We start from the raw sequence: 20,219 nt of genomic DNA, 5'->3' as shown, positions 1-20,219 counted from the left end.
TCGTCTCTGTGGTGGGGGGCGGGACCGGCGTGCAGCGAGAACGGGGTGGAGCGCCCCGCGCCTGGCCTCCGCCTCTCGCCCCTCCTCCGCCTCCTCTCCTTCCCCTGGCTCGCCCCAGGGGAGGGCTGGATGGGTGGGGATTCTGGGCCGGTGGCGGAGTCACTGTCGCTTCAGCCAGGCTGCGAAGCGGACGGACGCACCCCGTGCCCCGGGAAGGGGCGCCACCAGGGGAGGAGGAGGAGGGGAAGAGATACCCTCTGCCCGAGATCTCTCGAGGCTCTCATCTCAGGGGCTAGGGGATTGACAGGAGAGGGAAGCCAAGTTCCTCTATCTGGTCTGCCTGAAGAGGCCGCGACCCTGGAGGGCCCTGAGCCCACCCACATCAGGGGCCCTAGGACCACCCCGAGGGCCTAAAGCGACAGTCTTAGGGACCACTGCAAGGTTACCAGTTGCCTAGACAGCGAACCTAGGGGTCAGCAACAGCCCTTTCCAGCACCTGCCTCAGGCATCACTCCCAGCCCCAAGCGTGCCTGCCAGTCCAGGTGACATGCCGGTGCTCTCCACCCCACGGCCCTCGCGGGTGACCATGCTGAGGCGCACAGCTGTGGTCCTGGCCCTCACAGCCTACGGAGTCCACAAAATCTACCCTCTGGTGCGCCAGTGCCTGGCTTCCTCCAGGGGCCCTCAGGTGCCGACTGGAGACCCCACGCAAGAGGCCCTGGGGGCCACAGCGGCCAAGGCTGGCATGAACCGAGTATTTCTGCAGCGGCTCCTGGTGCTTCTGCGGCTGCTGTTCCCTCGAGTCCTGTGCCGGGAGACGGCGCTGCTGGCACTGCACTCTGCTGCCCTGGTGAGCCGGACTTTCCTGTCGGTATATGTGGCCCGCCTGGATGGTCGGCTGGCCCGCTGCATTGTGCGCAAGGACCCACGGGCCTTCAGCTGGCAGCTGCTACAGTGGCTCCTCATCGCTCTCCCTGCCACCTTCATCAACAGCGCCATCCGCTACCTGGAGGGTCAGCTGGCCCTGTCTTTCCGCAGCCGTCTGGTGGCCCACGCCTATAGCCTCTACTTCTCCCAGCAGACCTACTATAGAGTGAGCAACATGGACGGGCGGCTGCGCAATCCTGACCAGTCTCTGACAGAGGATGTGGTGGCCTTCGCTGCCTCTGTGGCCCACCTCTATTCTAACCTGACCAAGCCACTCCTGGACGTGGCTGTGACCTCCTACACGCTGCTTCGTGCAGCCCGCTCGCGTGGAGCTGGTACTGCTTGGCCCTCGGCCATTGCTGGCCTCGTGGTGTTCCTCACGGCAAACGTGCTACGGGCCTTCTCACCCAAGTTTGGAGAGTTGGTGGCAGAGGAGGCACGTCGGAAGGGGGAGCTGCGCTACATGCACTCTCGTGTAGTGGCCAACTCGGAAGAAATCGCCTTCTATGGGGGCCATGAGGTGGGGCAGTTTGGGGCACTGGGCATGTAATAGAGCATGCAGCTGGGAGGCCCAGGGCAGGCAGCTGGGCATGGTGGGGAAAGCCCAGGGCTGATTGGGGCTGATGCTAAAGGTGCAGTGGGCCATGGAAAGGGGCCTGGGGATGGGTGAGGCCTTGGATGGCTGTGGTCTTAGGTGCAGAAAAGGAAAAGCAGGACAACCAGGTAGGAGCAGGCCTGTGCCGGCTGCCTGTGCAACTCTGATCCACTTCTGCTTCTTTGCTTTGCTACCTTGGTGAGCTTGCCCTGGACTTGGAGCTGCAGATCCTAGCGGTTTGAGACGCTAGCATTCTGGCTCACCCCAATGCTGCAGCCAGCCTGGAGGAGACTCCTGCCATCTGGGAGCAGAGACGGTAGGACGCAGCCTGCTGCCCAGCCTCTCCCTGGGCCCTTTGAAGGCTGGCGTCCACCAGAGCTGGCCGGCATTATGGGCATGACTCAGCCCAAGCCGAGGTTAACGAGCATCGCCCAGCTCAGCGGCCACTTGGTGTAGGCGGTGGCAGCAGTCAGGGTCAAGGCCCAAGGCCGTGGGTCTGCCCTGCCGAGTTACAGACCAACCTAGCCTCCTCCCCGCTGCCCTGGGCTGTGTATGCCTAGCCCCAGCCGCCACCGCGGCAGGACACACTTCCTGCCCACCCGGCAGCAGCCCTGCCCCCAGCGTGGCCGCCCTTCCGCCTAGGTCCCAGGCTCAAGGCTCCCTGGTGGGCCTACACCGATGGGCAGGCACTGGGAAAGGTTACTCCAGGCCAATGCTCCCTTTATCATTGCAGCCCCTCCCCTTCCTCGTGCCTGGGGTTGCAGCTGCCTCAGGTCTTATTCTCTGCAACTCCATTTTCGGTTCCTGAATGCCTTGGGGGGAGGGGCGCAGTAACATCCAACTCCTAAAGGCCAGTGTGTATTCCCTAGGTCAGGTGGCCTCTTGCCCCTGGACCCTGTCTCATTGGTTGCACATCAAGTAGAGAAACAGGGTTGCATCTGTTTTTTTGTTTTTTTTTTTTTTTTTAAAGAGGGCTTGTCCCTAAACTCTGAACTTCAGAGACATTCCAGGTGGGATCAGGTTTCAGATTAGGAGAAAAGTGCCTGGCCTTCTTCGGTATCCCCTCTCCCGCTTCCCTCTTCTCCTGCATGCCAGGCTGCAGGGCCTTGGCAGGCAGCTGTGGCCTTGGGTGAGGTGCTTGGCACATCACCTGCAGCTACATCATCAGCCTTGGCTGGCACTCCTGCCAACTCCCAGCACGAGCCTGGATCATCAGGGTGCTCAGAGGAGACACAGTCACTTCAGGAACAGGAAATTGGGCCTGAGAAAAGCTTAGCTATGGGAGCAGCACCAGGTGCTAGGGGCAGGTTCTTTGAAGGACTTCCTCTGGTCCTGGCTTCAGGAAGTCATTCATTTGCCAGGGTGGAGGGCCCTGTGTGCATTCTTGGCCAGTCTGGATAGGCCTCAGCTGGAAAGCTGTGTGGGGTGACAGGCCCCCATAGGTGGGTTGATTGCCCTTGCTGTTCAGGCATGTGGCTCACTCAAGTCCCACTGGCTGATGTCCCCATGGACAAGGGCCTGGGTTCAGATCAACAGGTTAGGACAGAAGTGACGGACTGGGAAAGGTTACTCCAATGGCCGAACAGCAGAGTATTCTCCTTTTACTAAGGTTTCAATGAGGCCGCTCATTTAAATACACACACATGCACACAACCTCTTGCTCGAGAACAAAGTAAACCTTTCTTAACAAGTCAAAGCACCATTTATAAGAATCTGGTTCTCCTAACAGCCCTGCCGGTGTGTTCCACATTCCTGTACTGCCTGCTTCCTTCAGGCAATGTGAGCTTGGGCAGAGCACTTTGTCTCTCTGAGCCTCACTACAGTGGACATGAGAATACACGTGCTGTGATATGGGTGTAAATCAAATAGATGTGAAAGCACTTGGCAAATGGTGCCAGGCTGGGCATCCCTCATCAGTTAAGCATGGAAGTCAGCGCCAAGGCATGTGTACCTGTACTGAACCAGAAAATATAGGACCCAGTAGCCACCTTGCTAGGAGCACTTTCCAACACCTCTGTCCTCCCCTACCTATCTGACTGCACTCAGTTCCCTGCAGAGGCACCTACCCAATCCTGACCTAGCAGGAAGTAGTAGCCAATGCACAAGGGCCTACCCATTTCTGAGGGAGGGAGAGCCAGGCTGGGATGCAGATCGCTGGGGAACACACCCTCCTGGTTTTGGTGGGAAAAAGCAGTGCAAGTTTCTCATGGAGAGGAACCCTGGAAAGTAGCCGGAGGTTGTCAAAGCCAAGAACACTACCTTTTGCTCTCTTGTACTGCTCTTTGCTTAGTTTAGGGTAGAAAAGTTAGAGCTAGCCTGTGCGGTGTCACATACCTGTAATCCCAGTGGCTCAGGAGGCTGAGGCAGGAAGATTTCAAGTTCAAAGCCAGCCTCAGCAACTTAGGTAGGCTGTAAGCAACTCAGTGAGACCCTGTCTCTAAATAATGTATCAAAAAGGGCTGGGGATGTGGCTCAGTGGTTAAGTGCTCCTGAGTTTAATCCCCAATACCAAAAAAAGAAAGAAAAATTAGTACTGATGGGGGTGGTGCTGAGGGAGTCCAGAGCCCCTCATGCAGAGGCCGCCCAGGGTACAGAGAGGGGAGTGGTGAGTATCCTAGCTAGAGAGATAGTGGGAAGAGGGGACAGGTACTACACTATGACTTCAGGCAGTCCCTTCTCATCACCACTACCCACATTGGGACATGGCCTCACCCCAGTTGTAACCCCCAGCTCTTAGCCTGGTCATGGCCATTAAACGGTGAAGTATGTGTGAGCAGTACTTGGAGATTCTCACCATCACCCCCACAGGAGTTGCCACAGGGCCTCTTGGTATGTGTCATCCTGGCAGGTGGAGCTGGCACAGCTGCAGCACTCCTACCAGAACCTGGCTTCGCAGATCAACCTCATCCTTTTGGAACGTCTGTGGTACGTCATGCTGGAGCAATTCCTCATGAAGTATGTGTGGAGTGCCTCGGGCCTGCTCATGGTGGCCGTCCCCATTATCACTGCGACTGGCTACTCAGAGTCAGGTGAGAGCCGGGGCTCTGGGAAAATGAGACAGGGTCCCTGTTTTTTCCTGTAGTACTGGGTGCTAGGTTTGCAAGGACCCAGTGCTCAGCTGGCCGCCTCCCCATTTGACTGGGGATGTTGAGCCCCTGATGGCATCATAAGATTACCAGAAGTCAAGCTCTTTTCATAGCTCCTTGTTGCCGTTCACCCAGCACATTCCTTGTACTGCCCAACCAAGCCTGGGACCACAACCCAGGAACACTGCATGCCACTCCACCATGCACGTGCACCCTTGCCCACCTGTCCTCAGCCCAACTGTAACTTGGAGGTGGGAGGATTTGGAGAGTACCTTGGGTGAGCCCCTTCATGGGCCCAGCCTTGGTTTTCCCACCTCTAAAGTAGTTCTTGCAGGTTTCAGAGGATAGAGATCTATCTCTCTTCCCTGAAGCCTTTTGGGGGAGCAGTAAGCCCATCCTGTTATTGGTCAGGTTGTCTTTATTCCCATTTTGTTCCTTTACTGATTTGCAGCTCATTCATTTTAATTTCAGACTTTCAGCAGTTACTCTTGAGAAGTTTCTAAGTCTCAGGTTAATCAATATCTCCCTTCTTCCTAGACTTTAGAACATAGGACCTTGGAGAACCAATCCCCATTGCACAGCCCGGCATGAAGTTTGGTTTCACATGGTTTTTGTTCTTAGCTATGCTTTAGCTGCCACCAGCTAAATGGAAAATGAAGCAAAGTCCCTTGTGTGTGTAGACTTACCTGCTTGGCATTCAGTCATTATACCTCAGTCTGCCTCTCCATGTTCCATTTCCTTCTTCCAGGTAGACATTTTTAAAAAGTTTTTTCAGGATGCATTTCAACCTGGGACATTCTCAATTATTTTGTTGTCTGCAATTGTCTTTATTCCTGAGCTAAGTTTAGGTTGGTACAGAAATCTAGGTGGACAATTAATTTCTCTCAGCCCTTTGTCGGTATTCCATTGTCGACTCACTTCCATTACTGTTGGAAAAAAAAAATCTGTGATTGGTTTAATTGTTAGTAACCTGCGTTTTCTCTCTGGGTGCCTTTATAATTTTCTCTTTCCCTGTAGCATTCTGCATTTAGGTGTAGATTTCTGTTTCTCCTGCTGGAGACTTCTGTATCCTTCGAAAATTCAGGGTTTTCAGTGTTCTTTCTGCTCACTAATTCTCCAGCTCACCAGTTTTTAATCACATCTAAGTTGAATTTTTTTTTACTTCTCATTGACTATTTTCTATAAGTTCTATTTGATTCTACTTCAGATAGAAATTTGAAAATGGAACTTTTCAGATTGAAATTTTAAACTGTTTTTGTATCTTATTTGCTCCTCTTTTGTCTGCTCTTTTTATGCTGCATATCATATTAGTCATGCTTATTTCACAGTATCTATCCAAAGACTTGATTATCTGAAGTTCTTGGGGGTCTAATCCACCATCATCTTCCCTGCTGGTCCTCACTCATGGTGGATCATTCCCTTGTGGGAATAGCTGTGGCATCCATGGAGGGTGTAATTCCTGTGTGCCTCTCTTCTTTTCTTTTGGGCACGTGCACCAGGGGTAATTAACTAGTTGTAGGTATGTTCATGTTAAGCTCTCAGCTTGGGCAGGAAGAGGGTGGTTCCAGGGCTTGGAGGCAATGTTCATTTGAAGCCCAGACATATAATTACCAATTCTTAGAGAAGATCTTTTGCTCAGGGCACCTAGAACCCAGGCAAGGTTGGTGAGACTCCCTGTCTTCTTCCCATCTGCTTTCTTTCAAGCACAGTTCTGCTTTAAAAGGTGTTCTAGTTTAGCTAGTTTGATAAGAGGGTTTTCAGTTATACATATATGTATCTAAGCCTGACTTGTTTTAGAAACCGAAGTCTCTCTTATTTTTTTCCCTCTTTTTTTTTTTTTTTCACTTTGGGGCTTGCATACCTTCAGCTCTGTGTCCCTCACTGGTGACACCACCCCCAACCCTCCCTTCCAGAAAAGAAATCTAACTCTGGGGGTTCTACATGCAAAGGGACGCTTTGATTCAGTCATGGGTGCCTGCCACAGCCAGCATACCTGGCCCATGGCACATGGAGCCAGCCATGAGGAAACCAACTAGGCTTGTAGGAGATTCAAAGACGGGCAAGCTACTGCCAGGCGTGGTGGCACACATCTATAATTATAGCAACTCAGGAATTGGAGGCAGGAGGATGGAAAGTTTAAGGACAGCCTCAGTAGTTTAGCAAGACCCTGTCTTCAAATAAAAATAAAAGGGGCCAGGCGCAGTAGCACACCCCTGTAATCCCAGTGGCTCAGGAGGCTGAGGTAGGAGAACCGCAAGTTCAAAGCCAGCCTCAGTAATGGTGAGGTGATAAGCAACTCAGTGAGACTTTGTCTCTAAATAAAATACAAATTAGGGGGCTGGGATTGTGGCTCAGCAGTAGAGTGCTCACCTTGCACATGCAAGATCCTGGGTTTGATCCTCAGCACCACATAAAAATAAATAAGTGAAATAAAGGTATTGTGTCCAAGAACAACTAAAAAATAAATATTTAAAAAAATTTTTTAAAAATAGGGCTAGGGATGTAGCTCGGTGGCCAAATGATCCTGAGTTCAATCCCTGGCACCAAAGTAAGTAAGTAAGTAAGTAAATAAAGTGGTAAATCACCCCTGGGATCAAGCCTCAGTATCAAAAAAAAAAAAAAGAGTGAGCTCCTTCCCCTGCCACCTGGCCCTCATAGCTAGTAACCTTTAGAAAATATACAAAGAATGTTCCCATCCTCCTTGCTGGCCCCACTTATGTCTTAGGGGCCTCCTTGTTATTTTCCTAAATACCACGCATTCATGGACTCAGGGTCCTTGCGCCTGCTGTGCCCTGCCAGGAATGTTCTTTCCTCTGCTCCCCCCCCCCCCCAGGCTCTGTCCCTTTCTCTGCCAGAGCTTTGCTCTCAGGTATCAGGTAAGCAAGGCCTGCCTTGACCACCATCCCTCTCTCCTTCCTTTCCCCTCTCCCAAACAGCATGTGTCACTTCTTTGTGGAATTCCTCCCTTTCTCCCCGCCTTCCACTGAGAGCTGTATAAGGGTAGAGATGTTTGTCTGTTTTATCCCTGCAGTACCCCTAGTACCTGGAGGCAAGTGAGGGCTCCAGGTGCTTCAAAGAGAGCCAGTGGGAGAAGACAGGCACTTAACTACTAGGGAAGATTTAGATAAGCCTATGTGACAGGCCTGGAGGGCCCAGGAAAGGAACACAACCTATCACCCGCTCCAGCCCAAAGGTCTGGCCTGCTCTGCTGCAGCCAGGCCTTCAGCTTCCTAAGGTACTAAAAGGGACCTGCAGGGGGCAATTAGTTGTGTGAGTTCTGTCTCCAGGAAGGTGCCAGACTTGTGGACCCCTTCCCTTTGTCCACTCTATCAGGACCTTGAGGAAGAGGACTTGTATTCCTACCCTTCCTAGAGGGCACTGTGGGAAGAAAGGCTCAGGACCTTAGATTTGGAGGATTGATATTTACCCCACACCCAGTTTATATACCTGGTTTCCTGGGCCAGGCCCCAGTAGGCAATGTGAGGTGCTCTGTCCATCTATTTTTTCCCCTTGCACTATCCCTTTTCCTCCCCTCCCTGTCATTGATCTCTGAGGCTGTCACTTCAGGATCACATATGTCCTTGGATAGTGTTCCTTCCCAGTTCAGTCCCAGGGGCCCTGGGCCCTGGAGCTTCTCTGGTAGTTGCTCACTACTCACCCACCCACACTCCCCACTGCCAGATTTCCAGATTCCTTGTGTAAAAACCCTGCTCCTCTGGAGACTCCCAAGGTCAAGCATGGTTGAAGGGCATACAATGGGATCTAGACAGACAGAAAAGCAGGTTCAGACTGGAGCAGTTCTTAGGAGCAAACAAGATAGCCATTGCCACAGAGGTCAGAGATCATAGCTCAAAGGGCCATGAGGGAGAATGAGCCCCAGGGAGGTCAGGAAGTGAGATATTCATGTTTCAAAGACAGCCCTGGGCATTAGATGAGGAAATCCAGAGGCTGATATGGTACAGTACAGAGGGGCTGGGACAGTCCAGGTGAGAGGAGCTAGTTGTGTCAAGAAACAAAGTCATGTTCCTGTAACTTATTTTCTTAAAGTTATTGAGATGTGATTAACAGACCATGTAATTTAGCCTTTTGTTGGTTGTTGTTGTTGTTGTTTTGTGGTACTGGAGAAATGAACCCAGGGGTGCTCTACCACTGACCTAATCCACAGCCATTTCTATTTGTTGTTTTGAGACAGGGTCTCACTAAGTTGCCCAGGTGGCCTCCAACTTGTGATCCTTTTGCCTTGCTCTCCTGTATATCTGGGATTACAGGCATGCACCACTGCACTGGGATCAATCAGCCTTTAAAAATGGACAATTAAGTGTTTTTTTTTAATATATCCACAGAGTTGTGCAACCATCACCACTATATACATACAGAACATTTTTACACCCTAAAAAGAAACTGCAGACCCATTATCTATCAGTCATTCCTTAATCCTTCCCTGCCCAGCCCCTGGCACCCACTAATTTACATTCAATCTATGGATTTGCTCATTCTGAACATTTCATAGAAATAAAATCATATGATATGTGACCTTTTGTGACTGGCTTCTTTCACTGAGCATAATTATTTCAAGGTTCATCTATGTGATGAGATGAATCAGTACATCATTCCTTTTTATAGCCAAATAATATTCCATTGTGTGTGTGTATGTTTTTCTTTGCAGTACTGGGGATTGAACCCAGGAGCATTCTACTGCTAAGCTACATCCCCAGCCCTTTTTAAATTTTATTTTATTATGAAACAGTATCTCACTAAGTTGTTGAGGCTGGCCTCAAATTTGGAATCCTCCTGCTTCAGCCTCCTGAGTTGCTGGGATTACTGATATGTGACACCATTGCCAGCTTGTACCACAATTTCTTTATCCATTCATCCACCAATGGACATCTGGATTGTTTGCACCTTTTGGCTATACTGGATAGTTCTGCTGTGAGCATTTTTATGTGGGCATACAGTTTTGTTTCTCGTAGATATATAGCTAGGAATGAAATTCCTGGGTGGGTCCTCTGGTAATTCTAGTTTTAACTTGTGAGGAAGTGCCATACTGTTTTCTAGAGTAGCTGCACCATTTTATCTCCCATGTGCAGTGGATGAGGGTCCAACCTCTCATCCTGGCAAGTGCTTATTATTTCCCTATTTTATAGCCACACTTGTGGGGATGAGGTGCTATCTCTGGGTAGTATTCGTTTGCAACATCAACTAATGATGTTGAACATTTTTTTTCATGAGCTTAATGGCCATTGGCATACATTCTCTGGACAAATATCTATTCAGATCTTTTGCTGGTTGTTTGATTGGGTTGTCTATCTTTGGTTGAGTTGTGGAAGTTCTTTATATATTCTGCATACTACACCTTTACTAGATATGTGGCTTACAAATGTTTTCTCCCAGTGCTATGTTTTCTTTCTTTCTTTCTTTCTTTCTTTCTTTCTTTCTTTCTTTCTTTCTTTCTTTCTTTTTTTTTTTTTTCCTGGCAGTACTGACAATTGAACCCAGGGTGCTCTACCACCAAGCTGCATCCTCAGTCCTTTTTGGAGGAAGGGGGTTGGGGACCAGGGATTGAACCCAGGGGCACTTAACCACTGAGCCACAACCCCAGCCCTTTTAAAACTTTTTTTGTTTTGTTTTGAGTCAGGGTCTCACTAATTCTTTGGGGTGTCACTAAGTTGTTGAGATTGCTCTCAAACTTATAATCCTCTTGCCTCAGCCTCTTGAGTCACTGGGATTACAGGCATTCACCACCATACTGGCCCTTTTCACTTTCTTGACAATGTTCTTTGGTGTCCAGAAGTGTTGGATTTTGGTGCTGTTCAATTAATCTGTTTTTCTTTAGTTACTTGTGCTTTTGATGTCATAGTTAAGGAACTGTTGCCATATCCAAAGACATGAAGTTTTATCTTTGTTTTCTTCTGATTTTATAGATTTAGCTCTTATACACATCAACCTCTGATCCCCTTGAAGTTAGTTTTGGTATTTGGTGTGAGGTAGGGATCACTCTTATGTGCATGTATGTATCCAGCTTTCTTTCCCCTGGTGGCTCATTTTGACTTTCCACTGTCTCTCCTCCTCCACCTCTTCCACTGGTGGGCAGACTCGGAAGACATGAAGAAGGCAGCCTTGGAGAAGGAAGAGCTTGTGAGTGAGCGCACAGAAGCCTTCACTATTGCCCGCAACCTCCTCACAGCTGCTGCAGATGCCACTGAGCGGATCATGTCATCCTACAAGGAGGTAACCACAGCACAGCCCCCACCCCTGCAAACAGCTGGCCAGGGCTAAGTCCATGCTGCTCTTCTTCCAGGTAACAGAGCTAGCTGGCTACACTGCACGGGTTCATGAGATGTTCCAGGTATTTGAAGATGTCCAGCACTGTCGTTTCAAGAGACCAGGCGAGACAGAGGACAGTCAGGCATGGTGTGGGACCATGGTACGATCTGGTGTTCGTGTGGAAGGGCCCTTGAAGATCCAAGGTATGGTGGTCTCCCCGACACAGAGCACCCTCTCTCATCCCTGCCTCACTACTTGCTGCCTGGGCTTTGTTCCCATCCTGACACTCAGGGATTATCCAGTCTATCCAGGAGAGAGGGCTTCCCAGCAGGGTCATTGAAAACTTTCACCAGGTTTAGTGGGGTCCCTAGGGAGGGTTTCTCCAGGAGAGGTGCTGGTTCAGCAACGTGCCTTCTTAGAGTCGTTGCTGCCAGCCAGACTGCTAATGTAGCCTCCTGAGTGCCCTGGATGAATTATTGGTTAAGAAAGTGGGGACAAGGGGGTGTAGCCAGGCATGGTGGCATATGCCCATAATCCAGGTACTCAGGAGGCTGAGTCAGGGGAGGATTGCAAGTTCCAGGACAGCCTTAGCAACTCAGAGAGATTCTATTTCGAAATTAAAAATTTAAATGGCTAGGGATATGACTAGTGGTAGAGCACCCGTGGATTCAATCTCCAATATCAAAGAAAGGAAGGAAGTGAGGAAGGAAAGAAGAAGAAGGGGAGGAGGAGGAAGAAGAAGAGAAGAGAGGAGAGAAAGGCAGGTAGTCCTTGAGTGTAGGAGATCATGCATCCATGAAGGGCAGCCAGAGAAAATTCAAGGCAGTGTGTAAGAATGGAGCGACAGTTTAGCCAGCTGTAAGATTATAATAATACAATAGGAAGAGGGACCTGGACATTGGAGTTGGCTTTGACATGGTGCCAGGAGGGTAGGGCCACAGAGCAGGAGTAGACACTCAATGCTACTGGTTCCAAGAAGACCACACACAGTACTAGACACTGGGAAAGGGGAGATCTGCCTGTCAGAAGGCCTGGCTGTTTTACCAAAGGACCTAGTACTGCACCATGCTAATTGAATATATACTGGTTTGCTACTGGGGAAGCAAGGGAGGTCAGCCAGGGGCACACAGAACCCACCAAAACACTGCTGCCTGTCCTTCCTCCTTGCACTCTCTCTGCAGGCAAAGTAGTAGACGTGGAGCAGGGGATTATCTGCGAGAACATCCCCATCATCACGCCCACAGGAGAGGTCGTAGTGGCCAGCCTCAACATCAGGGTAGGTCAGTGGGCTGGGAAGGTGATAGAGTACTTGCCTAGCTTATGCAAGGCCCTGGGTTCCATCTCCAGCACAAATAATTAAGTAAATAAATAAATAAAAATCACAGGTTGAGCAGGGAAAGTGTGCCTGATGAGGAAGTGCTTATCACGTAGACTTAGTTGACAGGTCCAGGATACATGGCTTTGGGTCCTGGCCATCTGCCATCTGCAAGCCCAAGCCTTTGGCTTCCCATCTGACTGTGCTGGCAGTAGCCACTGTCCCCAGATGTACATGGCAGATGGGTCAAGGTCAAGATGAGAGACCAACGTGCCTCTGTGTTCTGAGGCAATAGAGTCAGAGCTGATAAAAGAGACTACCTATCACCAAGATTGGCCAACAGTTACACAAGTGTTTCTGGTCTGATTGTTGCCAGCTTCCAAACATCCTGAAAGAGCCAAGATTTGGGGGCTCTCATTCCACTCCAGCTGCAGGGGAGGAGATTGCTGTTCTCTTCATCTGGGGCCCTCTGCTCTCCAGGCTAGGTACCTGTCCCATCTGCTTTGAGAAGCTCCCTATACAGGGTCTATGTGGTGGGCACAGAGCTATTCACTGAGGAGTGCTCCCAGGCCCTGGAGAGGTTGTGGAATGGAATTTCTGGGAGCTAAACCATCTACTGATCACCTTTGTGCCCAATCAGGGCTTTGGGTAAGGGCAAGAAGCAATGGAGTAAGAGGAAGAATGAGCAGGGGAACGGGGAGGAAAAGAGGGATTCATTCCTTTCTTCATTCATTTGACCAATGTTCCCTGAACTCTGGGCTGAGTACTGGAAACCAGAGATAAATTAGGAGGCCCATGCCCTCAAGGTGTCCTCACTCTGGGGGGCACTACAGTGTTACAAAGGACCCCAATTAGACAGCTGTCCAGAGTATATCAGGGGCTGAAAAAATAATGGTCACCATCCTAGGGGTGAGTGGAGGTCCAGTGAAGCTTCACTTAGGAGTCACAGACAGGAGGATGGGTAGGCATGACTAGAACAAAGGACTGAGGGAGGAGGCACCAGGGCCTGCCATGTTCCTGCAGGGAAGGGCAAGAGGAGGGGGGAGTGCCTAGGCCTGGAGGGGACGAAGATGGGAGAAGACCCCTGAGAGCCAGATGGAGGCAGGCATGTGTCACTACCCAACGTAGCACAACACAGTGATGTGATCCACTTTACCCCTAGTATTGGTCACTCTAGGGGCTGGGGAGCAGCCAGTTGCTAGTGGATCCAAGATGAGTGGTTTCCAGGCTAACCTGGAAGAAGCCCAAGGAGGCAAAGATCCTAGGTGAAAAGGGACACAGCTGGTTAGAAAACAAGGCCAGGGGAGAAGGGGAAGTGGTGGGTGGAAGAGCAGGGGCAGAGTCCTGAGTGATCCTATAGCCCTCTTGTCTCCTCTTGCCCTCTGGCGTTAAGAGTCACATGATGGTGTGAATGTTCTGGGGCTGGCCTACAAAGTTACCACAGACTGGGTGGTTTTAACACCAGAAATGGACTCTTCCCAGTTCTGGAGGCCAGATGTGTACATCAAGGTGCTGAGGTGCTGGTAGGATGGGTTCCCTCTGGGGGCTGTGTGGGAGAATCTGGCATGGGCCCCTCCCAGCTTCTGGTTTGCAGCAAATCCTAGGGGTTCCTTTGCTTCTGCTGCACCACCCCCACCTGTCTTCACATGACGTCCTCCCTCTGCATGTGTCTGTATGCAAATCTCCCCTTCTGGTAAGGGCACCAGCCTTGTTGGATTAGAGACAACTCCAGTAGGACTGCCTGTTAATTTAACCAGTTGTATCTGCAACAACCCAATCTCCAAATAAGGTCACACTCGGAGGTAGTGGGGGGGAGGATTCCAACACATGAATTTGGGGGACAAAATTTGACTCGTTACACTGCCCAAAGTAAACCAAATGCTAGAACCTTAAATCTTCTCAGAAGCCCTGTGCATGGTGTTGTTATCTGTGGCTTTCACAGATAAGGAAACACACACTGAGAGAGGGAAGACACAATGTGTGACCGTGCTGGTGGTGGCCAGGGAATCTCTGCTCCACGGTGCCTAACTCCATGCCCTGGGCTCTCTCTAACACCGGCCAGCACCGGTGCTCACTGTGAATCTGGCAGGCTGGGACAGAGCCTCGCTGCACTCTGACCCCTCCTTCCTAGGCACCACATTTCCCTAAGTCCACACAGATAACGCAGCAGGCTAACCAGGAACCTGGAGGACTCTGATGTGCTTGATGCTAAGCCCACGGGCCACAGAGGCATTTTGTGTCCCCCTGGCACCTGTGGACGTGAAGAGGACTATGGGGGCAGGGAGATGGGCAGTGGAGATTTGGATTGTAAGTGAGAACTGTAAAGAAAGTGCCTCCCCCTGGGCAGCTCCTAAAAGGGATTGGGGCTCTTGATCCTGTGCTTGGACTCCCAGTGAAGTGGAATTGAGGGTAACATTGACTGTCTTGGAACACACCCTTCCTCTTGTGCTGGCCTGTGCTTTCTGGGCATACTGGGACCTTAGGGGACAGGACCAGGTCTTGTCTATTTCCTTGCATGTTGGGCCAGGTGTTAGTTTAGGGCTCTGGATGCTGGACCCCATCCCTCTGATCCTAAAATCCCTTACCAAAAGATTGAGAATGGCCTGTCTGCCAGCCTAGGACAGAGGGAGCCTTCTGAGGCTAGGAAGGAAGCCACAGGGTGTGGTAAAGGAGGCCCATGCCTAGGTGTCACAGTCTGCTGCCTCGCTGCCTCTGCAGGTAGAAGAAGGCATGCACCTGCTCATCACGGGCCCCAATGGCTGTGGCAAGAGCTCTCTTTTCCGGATCTTGGGCGGGCTCTGGCCCACGTACGATGGTGTACTCTATAAGCCCCCACCCCAGCGTATGTTCTACATCCCACAAAGGTAAGGAGGCCAGCCACAGGAGAGGCCTCCCCAGCAGGCTGCTGGAGATGGAGCCCTGTTCCCAGATATCTGTGCCCCACCTTTTCCCACCTGTGCACTTGGAGGCTTACAACAGAGGTCCAGGGAAATGTTAGAATCTGCCCCGTAGGAAAATATACAAGACATTATCTCTGAGCTGGTCAGGGGCTATGAGGCCTGTGCCCTCCCTTCCCACCCCCATCCACTCTGTCCATTTAAGATCTGGGTGGGAGGGTTGGTGCACGGGTACCCACAGATGTTGGGGGGGTGCACACACACTGTATGTCTGCACATGTTAATGTATGTGTGGTGCGCATGTTAGTGTGGGTGGGTGTATGGGCATGGTGGGCATGTATCACCTGGAAGGCTCTGTGTTCAGCCAGGGCCACCATAGAGCCCACTCAAGCACAGACACCCTCACAGAAACAGGGCCACGCTGCCCTCAGTGAACACTCAGCTTTCCCACAGGCCCTACATGTCCGTGGGCTCCTTGCGTGACCAGGTGATCTACCCGGACTCAGTGGAGGACATGCGGAGGAAGGGCTACTCCGAACAGCAGCTGGAAGCCATCCTGGACATCGTGCACCTCCACCATATCCTGCAGCGGGAAGGAGGTAGGGGTGGGGCTGCTATCCAGTTTATCATCCACTGCAGGTAGCAATCAATTGCCCTTTGTTCCAAGACTCTGATGGGGAACCTGTTGCCACCCCCAGCCCAGGGGGATGAGGATTATCTCAGCAACTAAGAGTCCAAAGTGCTTGCTGCAAGCCCCACCTACCAGGAAGGACAGGCAGTAAACAGGTAACCCCAAGGGGACTTTCAACAAGGCTCTCTATAGGAGCCCAGGACACCCTTTCTCAGAGAAGAGAGGCCTGAGCCAAGAACTGTGGAACATTAAGAAGTCACCCAACGTGGGAACCAAGGGACAGCAGGGCAGAGTATAGCATAGGCTCTGTGGCAGGGAGATGCTGCCTAACAGTGGGCCATGGAAGCCTGGACTTGCCCTGAGAGGCACCAAAAGCCCTTAGAAGGGTATAGTCAGAGAAAGTGACAGGTTAGTTTTGCATTTCAACAAGATGGCCCTCCTCCAGGCAATGGGCAAGTGCCCTGGCCAGGCTGTGTATACAGAGGCTTGAAATGTGGATGGGGAGAGCAGAGTCAGAGGGGACTCTTGGAAGAGTCCTTAGGAGGGAGGGACAGCTGGCAAAAGAAGTTGTTTCAGAGAAGAAAAGGCTTATGGAGGGACAGTGCTTGTCTGCAATGTCCACTGTGCCCAGGGGAAGAAAGAGAGGGCTACCCAACTACAAGCACAAAATGGAGGCCATCGCTGAGTTTCTTAATGAAGTCTAAGCATCTGGGTTCCGTTTCCTGCCTCCCCCACTTAGATAGAAGATGCCCTTGCACAAAGACCTCACTTCTCTGACTCTTCACCTGCAGCATTAAATGCAATAACTCCTGTGAGGAGCACTAGTGCATTTTCAAAAAATGGCAGGGGGTATGAGGATTCAGGAAGATTTTCCCCAGGTATTGTCACCTGCCCATACAGAAAAGGGGAACAAGAGGTGAGGTCACTGCAGCTCTGCTCACTTCGGAGCTTCATCCCCATATTTCCCCTGGCCTGGCCTTACTTCTTTTGTTCCTGCCACCTTCAACCTGGATGGACATCCCTGCTCCTGCCCTCTATGGTGCCCCTGAAGGCCTAGGACCTGTGGCCAGTCATCACAACCTATTAGGATTGAGTTTAGCTATAACAGAATTATGCTGTCCCATAGTGATTCAAAAGTTTAGCCTACTGTGCTGAGTCCCCAAAAAAGTAGGCCACAGTTGGAGGGGGTGGCCCCTCTCTGTGCAGGCTCTGGGAATCCAGGCTATTCTATTATGTATGGCCTCCATTCCCAAAGTCACTTCATGATCCAAGACAGCTGGGGCAGCCATCACATACATGTCCCCTGCTATGAGATGAAGTAGAGGGGAGAGGCTTGCCTTCTATCTTTCAAAGAAGGTTCCATCAGCTGCCACATGTGTGACACATTCCTATCCCATTGTACAGAATTTAGTCACACAGTAATACCTCACTGCAGGGCAAGCTAGAAAGTACTCTTTTGGGGGACGCAGGAGTACTGGGCATTGAACTCAGGGCACTTGGCCACTGAGCCACATCCTCAGCCCTATTTTTTATTTTATTTAGAGACAGGGTCTCACTAAGTTGCTTAGCATCTTGGTTTTGCTAAGGCTGGCTTTGAACTTGTCATCTTCCTGCCTTAGCCTCCCAAGGCCCTGGGATTACAGGCATATGCCACCATACCCAGTGGAAAATAAAATCTTGATGTTTTCATTCTGAGCTGCCACGTGCCCTGGCAAAACTTCTAGTCCTGTGGGAAGACAGATAGATGATAGGAGAGGAGGCACAACCATCCTGACAAATCACCCTACTCATCTGCCTGCTCAGACAACCTGGAAGCCCTGCCAAGGCACTGGCACCAGATCATGCTATGTAGCTTAGTCCTTCCAGCAAGGAGCTCCATTCAGGGGAGACCACTCTGTCCATCCCTGGGGCTCTCTGCCATGGGCATCTGCTGCCCACTGAAGGAAGTATTAGCAAGCTCTTCGTTGGCACTCCACTGGGGCTACATAGGGAGCCTCAACAACAGAAGTGCATCTTCTCCCAGTTCAGGAGGCTGGACATCCAAGTTCAAGGAGTTGGCAGGGCTGATTCCTTCTGAGGCAGTGAGGGAAGAATCTGCTCCAAACCTCTCTTCTTGGCTAATGGAAGCCATCTTCTCCATTTCTCTTCATACTGTCTTCCACCTCTGCTTGTCTCTGAGTCCAAACTTCCCCTTTTCATAAACACACCAGTCCTATTGGATTAGAACCACCCTAATGGTCTCATATTAACTAATTACACCTGCACTAACCCTATTTCCGAATAAGGTTGCATTCTCAGAAATAGGACTCTAATATGTCTTTTTGGGGAGGAAGAATTCTGGTCCCAACTCTTTCAGTTATTGAAGTATCACAGACAAGGACACAGCAGAAGTAGGCAACTGGACAAGCTCCTTTGGAGTTCACATGTGCGCTGTCTTTCCATCATCCTTGTTACCCTTGCTCTCCCTGCATAAGCCCCAGCACCCCTGCCCCTCACACACATGCACTGGGTCCTATTGAATTGAGTGGAGCTCCTTGCCCTCTGGCCAGGTTGGGAGGCCATATGTGACTGGAAGGATGTCCTGTCAGGGGGTGAGAAGCAAAGAATCGGCATGGCCCGCATGTTCTACCACAGGTAAGCCTCTGGTGGTCGGGCCATCTGGGGTGGTCCAAGCCAGCAACAGAGAGAAATTGGTGCTCCCTAGGGCCTTCCTCAAGACAAAGGCACCTTCCAGGAGGAGCCTTGATTCTACCCTGAACGTAGCTGGGTGGGGTTGGAACCTGGTCAGGGGTTGGCAATGGAGGGTCACAATCTCTCCCTGTCGGCCGTCTTCCACCAAGGCCCAAGTATGCCCTCTTGGACGAGTGCACCAGTGCTGTAAGCATAGACGTGGAAGGCAAGATCTTCCAGGCGGCCAAGGATGCAGGCATCGCACTGCTCTCCATTACCCACCGTCCCTCCCTGTGGTAGGTGCCTCAGAGAGGTCTACTCTTGGAGGAGGGGGATGGGGCTGCCACCCAAGGAGGGGAGGGCAGCTACCTGCAAACATCCCTGTCCTTCTCCCGGCCAGGAAGTACCACACACATTTGCTGCAGTTTGATGGGGAGGGGGGCTGGAAGTTCGAGAAGCTGGACTCAGCTGCCCGCCTGAGCCTGACCGAGGAGAAACAGCGTCTGGAGCAGCAGCTGGCTGGCATTCCCAAGATGCAGCGGCGCCTCCAGGAGCTCTGCCAAATCCTGGGAGAGGCCATGGCACCACAGCAGCCCCCAGCAGCCAGCCTCCCAGGCCCTGGTGTCCCCACTTGATGAGGACCCAGTCCCTTGCCCCTCCCCCTCCCCAGGCTCTCTGATCACATGAAGGAAACTGCAGCTCCCACCCTGTCCTCACAGTCCCTGCATGCCTTTACCTCTTCCCGGCCTCCTTGCTGTGGGTCTGCCCTTTGTAGAAGACCCCAGGGAACCTGTCCTCTTCCCCATACCACCACCCCCAGGCAAGTAGGAATGGAGGGTGGCACCCTACTTCCTGCTCCCAACTGTCTATCACTCTGGGGGCTGCTCCACAGTAACTGTCCTGTTCAGGGCAGCAAGTCCTTTACTTTTCTCTGGGAGGGGGTGAGCCCACAGTCCTGACCCTGCACCTATGTATGGTTGAGCCATACACAGGAAGCAATCAGGGACCCCTCAGGCCCCTGCTTACTGCCACCAGCCAGAGACTGGCAAGCCTGGTGACTGTGTGTCATCTGCCTCCTGAAATCAAGTTCCTGTTATTACCTCTTCAATACCTTGCAGACCCCCTGGTCCTTCCTTCTATTGCCACCTTCCAGGGTAGCCAGCCAAGGCCCCTGTTCCGGGAAGCATCTTTCCTGCCATAGAAGCAACCAGATGGGGCCCAGGGCCAGCCAGTCCCATGCGTGCATCTTCTCCCCCATGGTGGTCGAAGAGAGCCCTGGGGAGAAAGAATGGCTCAGCATTCCTCCCAGCCACAAGAATGTAGCCTGGCTGGTTCACTCCCTTGCTTTCTCTCCTTCTACAGCCTAATTTATTGGATTCCCTGTTTGTAGCCATCTAAATTGCCAATGCGAGCACCCTGCCAGCAGGGGAGGCCACCAGGCGCAGTCCCTCCAGCTGCCCAGCCTCTGAGGCCACAGGCCCTGTTCCCACGGGTGCCAAGCCTGGCCCCCCCACCAGCCTATACTGCCAGCCGCCACTGGGGGGCGTGCTCTGCCTGCCAGGGGGAGTAAGGGCACAGTGTTTCCTGCTCAGTGCCAAAGAGGGGTCCTAGGGGGCGCTGTCTCTACCAAGCCAGCCCTCGCCAAGAGAGACCCCACCACCGCTGTGTGCCTTTCCTGGGCCCTCAGCCCGTGGGCGGGGGCAGCCCCCTTAGTCCCCTCAGTAAAAATATCCTACAGAAAATGCAGTCTCGCCTCCCTGCCTGTGTCCTGTTGTGGGGGAGGAGGGCAAGAGGTTGGCTGTGGAACAATTTGGGAAAGGAGTGTTCCTAGCTT

At 51.6% G+C, this 20,219-nt stretch overlaps 1 protein-coding gene across 1 annotated transcript; it reads left to right on the top strand.

The window, feature by feature from the left end:
* The first annotated feature begins 84 nt into the window (after window positions 1-84).
* Abcd1 (ATP binding cassette subfamily D member 1) lies at window positions 85-20,116 on the top strand. The gene is made up of 10 exons (XM_077793718.1): window positions 85-1,447; window positions 4,371-4,551; window positions 10,700-10,836; window positions 10,907-11,075; window positions 12,054-12,152; window positions 14,910-15,051; window positions 15,538-15,683; window positions 18,265-18,349; window positions 18,556-18,681; window positions 18,786-20,116. Exons 1-10 carry the CDS (start codon window positions 548-550, stop codon window positions 19,018-19,020), a joined length of 2,220 nt encoding a protein of 739 aa, XP_077649844.1. The 5' UTR covers window positions 85-547; the 3' UTR covers window positions 19,021-20,116.
* Window positions 20,117-20,219: the final 103 nt, after the last annotated feature.

Source organism: Urocitellus parryii, chromosome X, assembly GCF_045843805.1.
Source record: "Urocitellus parryii isolate mUroPar1 chromosome X, mUroPar1.hap1, whole genome shotgun sequence".
Taxonomy (NCBI): Eukaryota; Metazoa; Chordata; class Mammalia; order Rodentia; family Sciuridae; genus Urocitellus; species Urocitellus parryii.
The sequence above is the reverse complement of the archived record's forward strand: the minus strand, read 5'-3'. Positions and strand labels throughout refer to the sequence as shown.

What these genes read in the sequence shown, in the direction of transcription:
- Abcd1 (XM_077793718.1), top strand. Translation starts at nt 548, where the DNA reads ATGCCGGTGCTCTCCACCCCACGGCCCTCGCGGGTGACCATGCTGAGG. An exon ending in CCTTCTATGGGGGCCATGAG is followed by an intron (nt 1,448 to 4,370) that starts GTGGGGCAGTTT and finishes TCATCCTGGCAG; the next exon opens with GTGGAGCTGGCACAGCTGCA. An exon ending in GCCCGCATGTTCTACCACAG is followed by an intron (nt 18,350 to 18,555) that starts GTAAGCCTCTGG and finishes TCTTCCACCAAG; the next exon opens with GCCCAAGTATGCCCTCTTGG.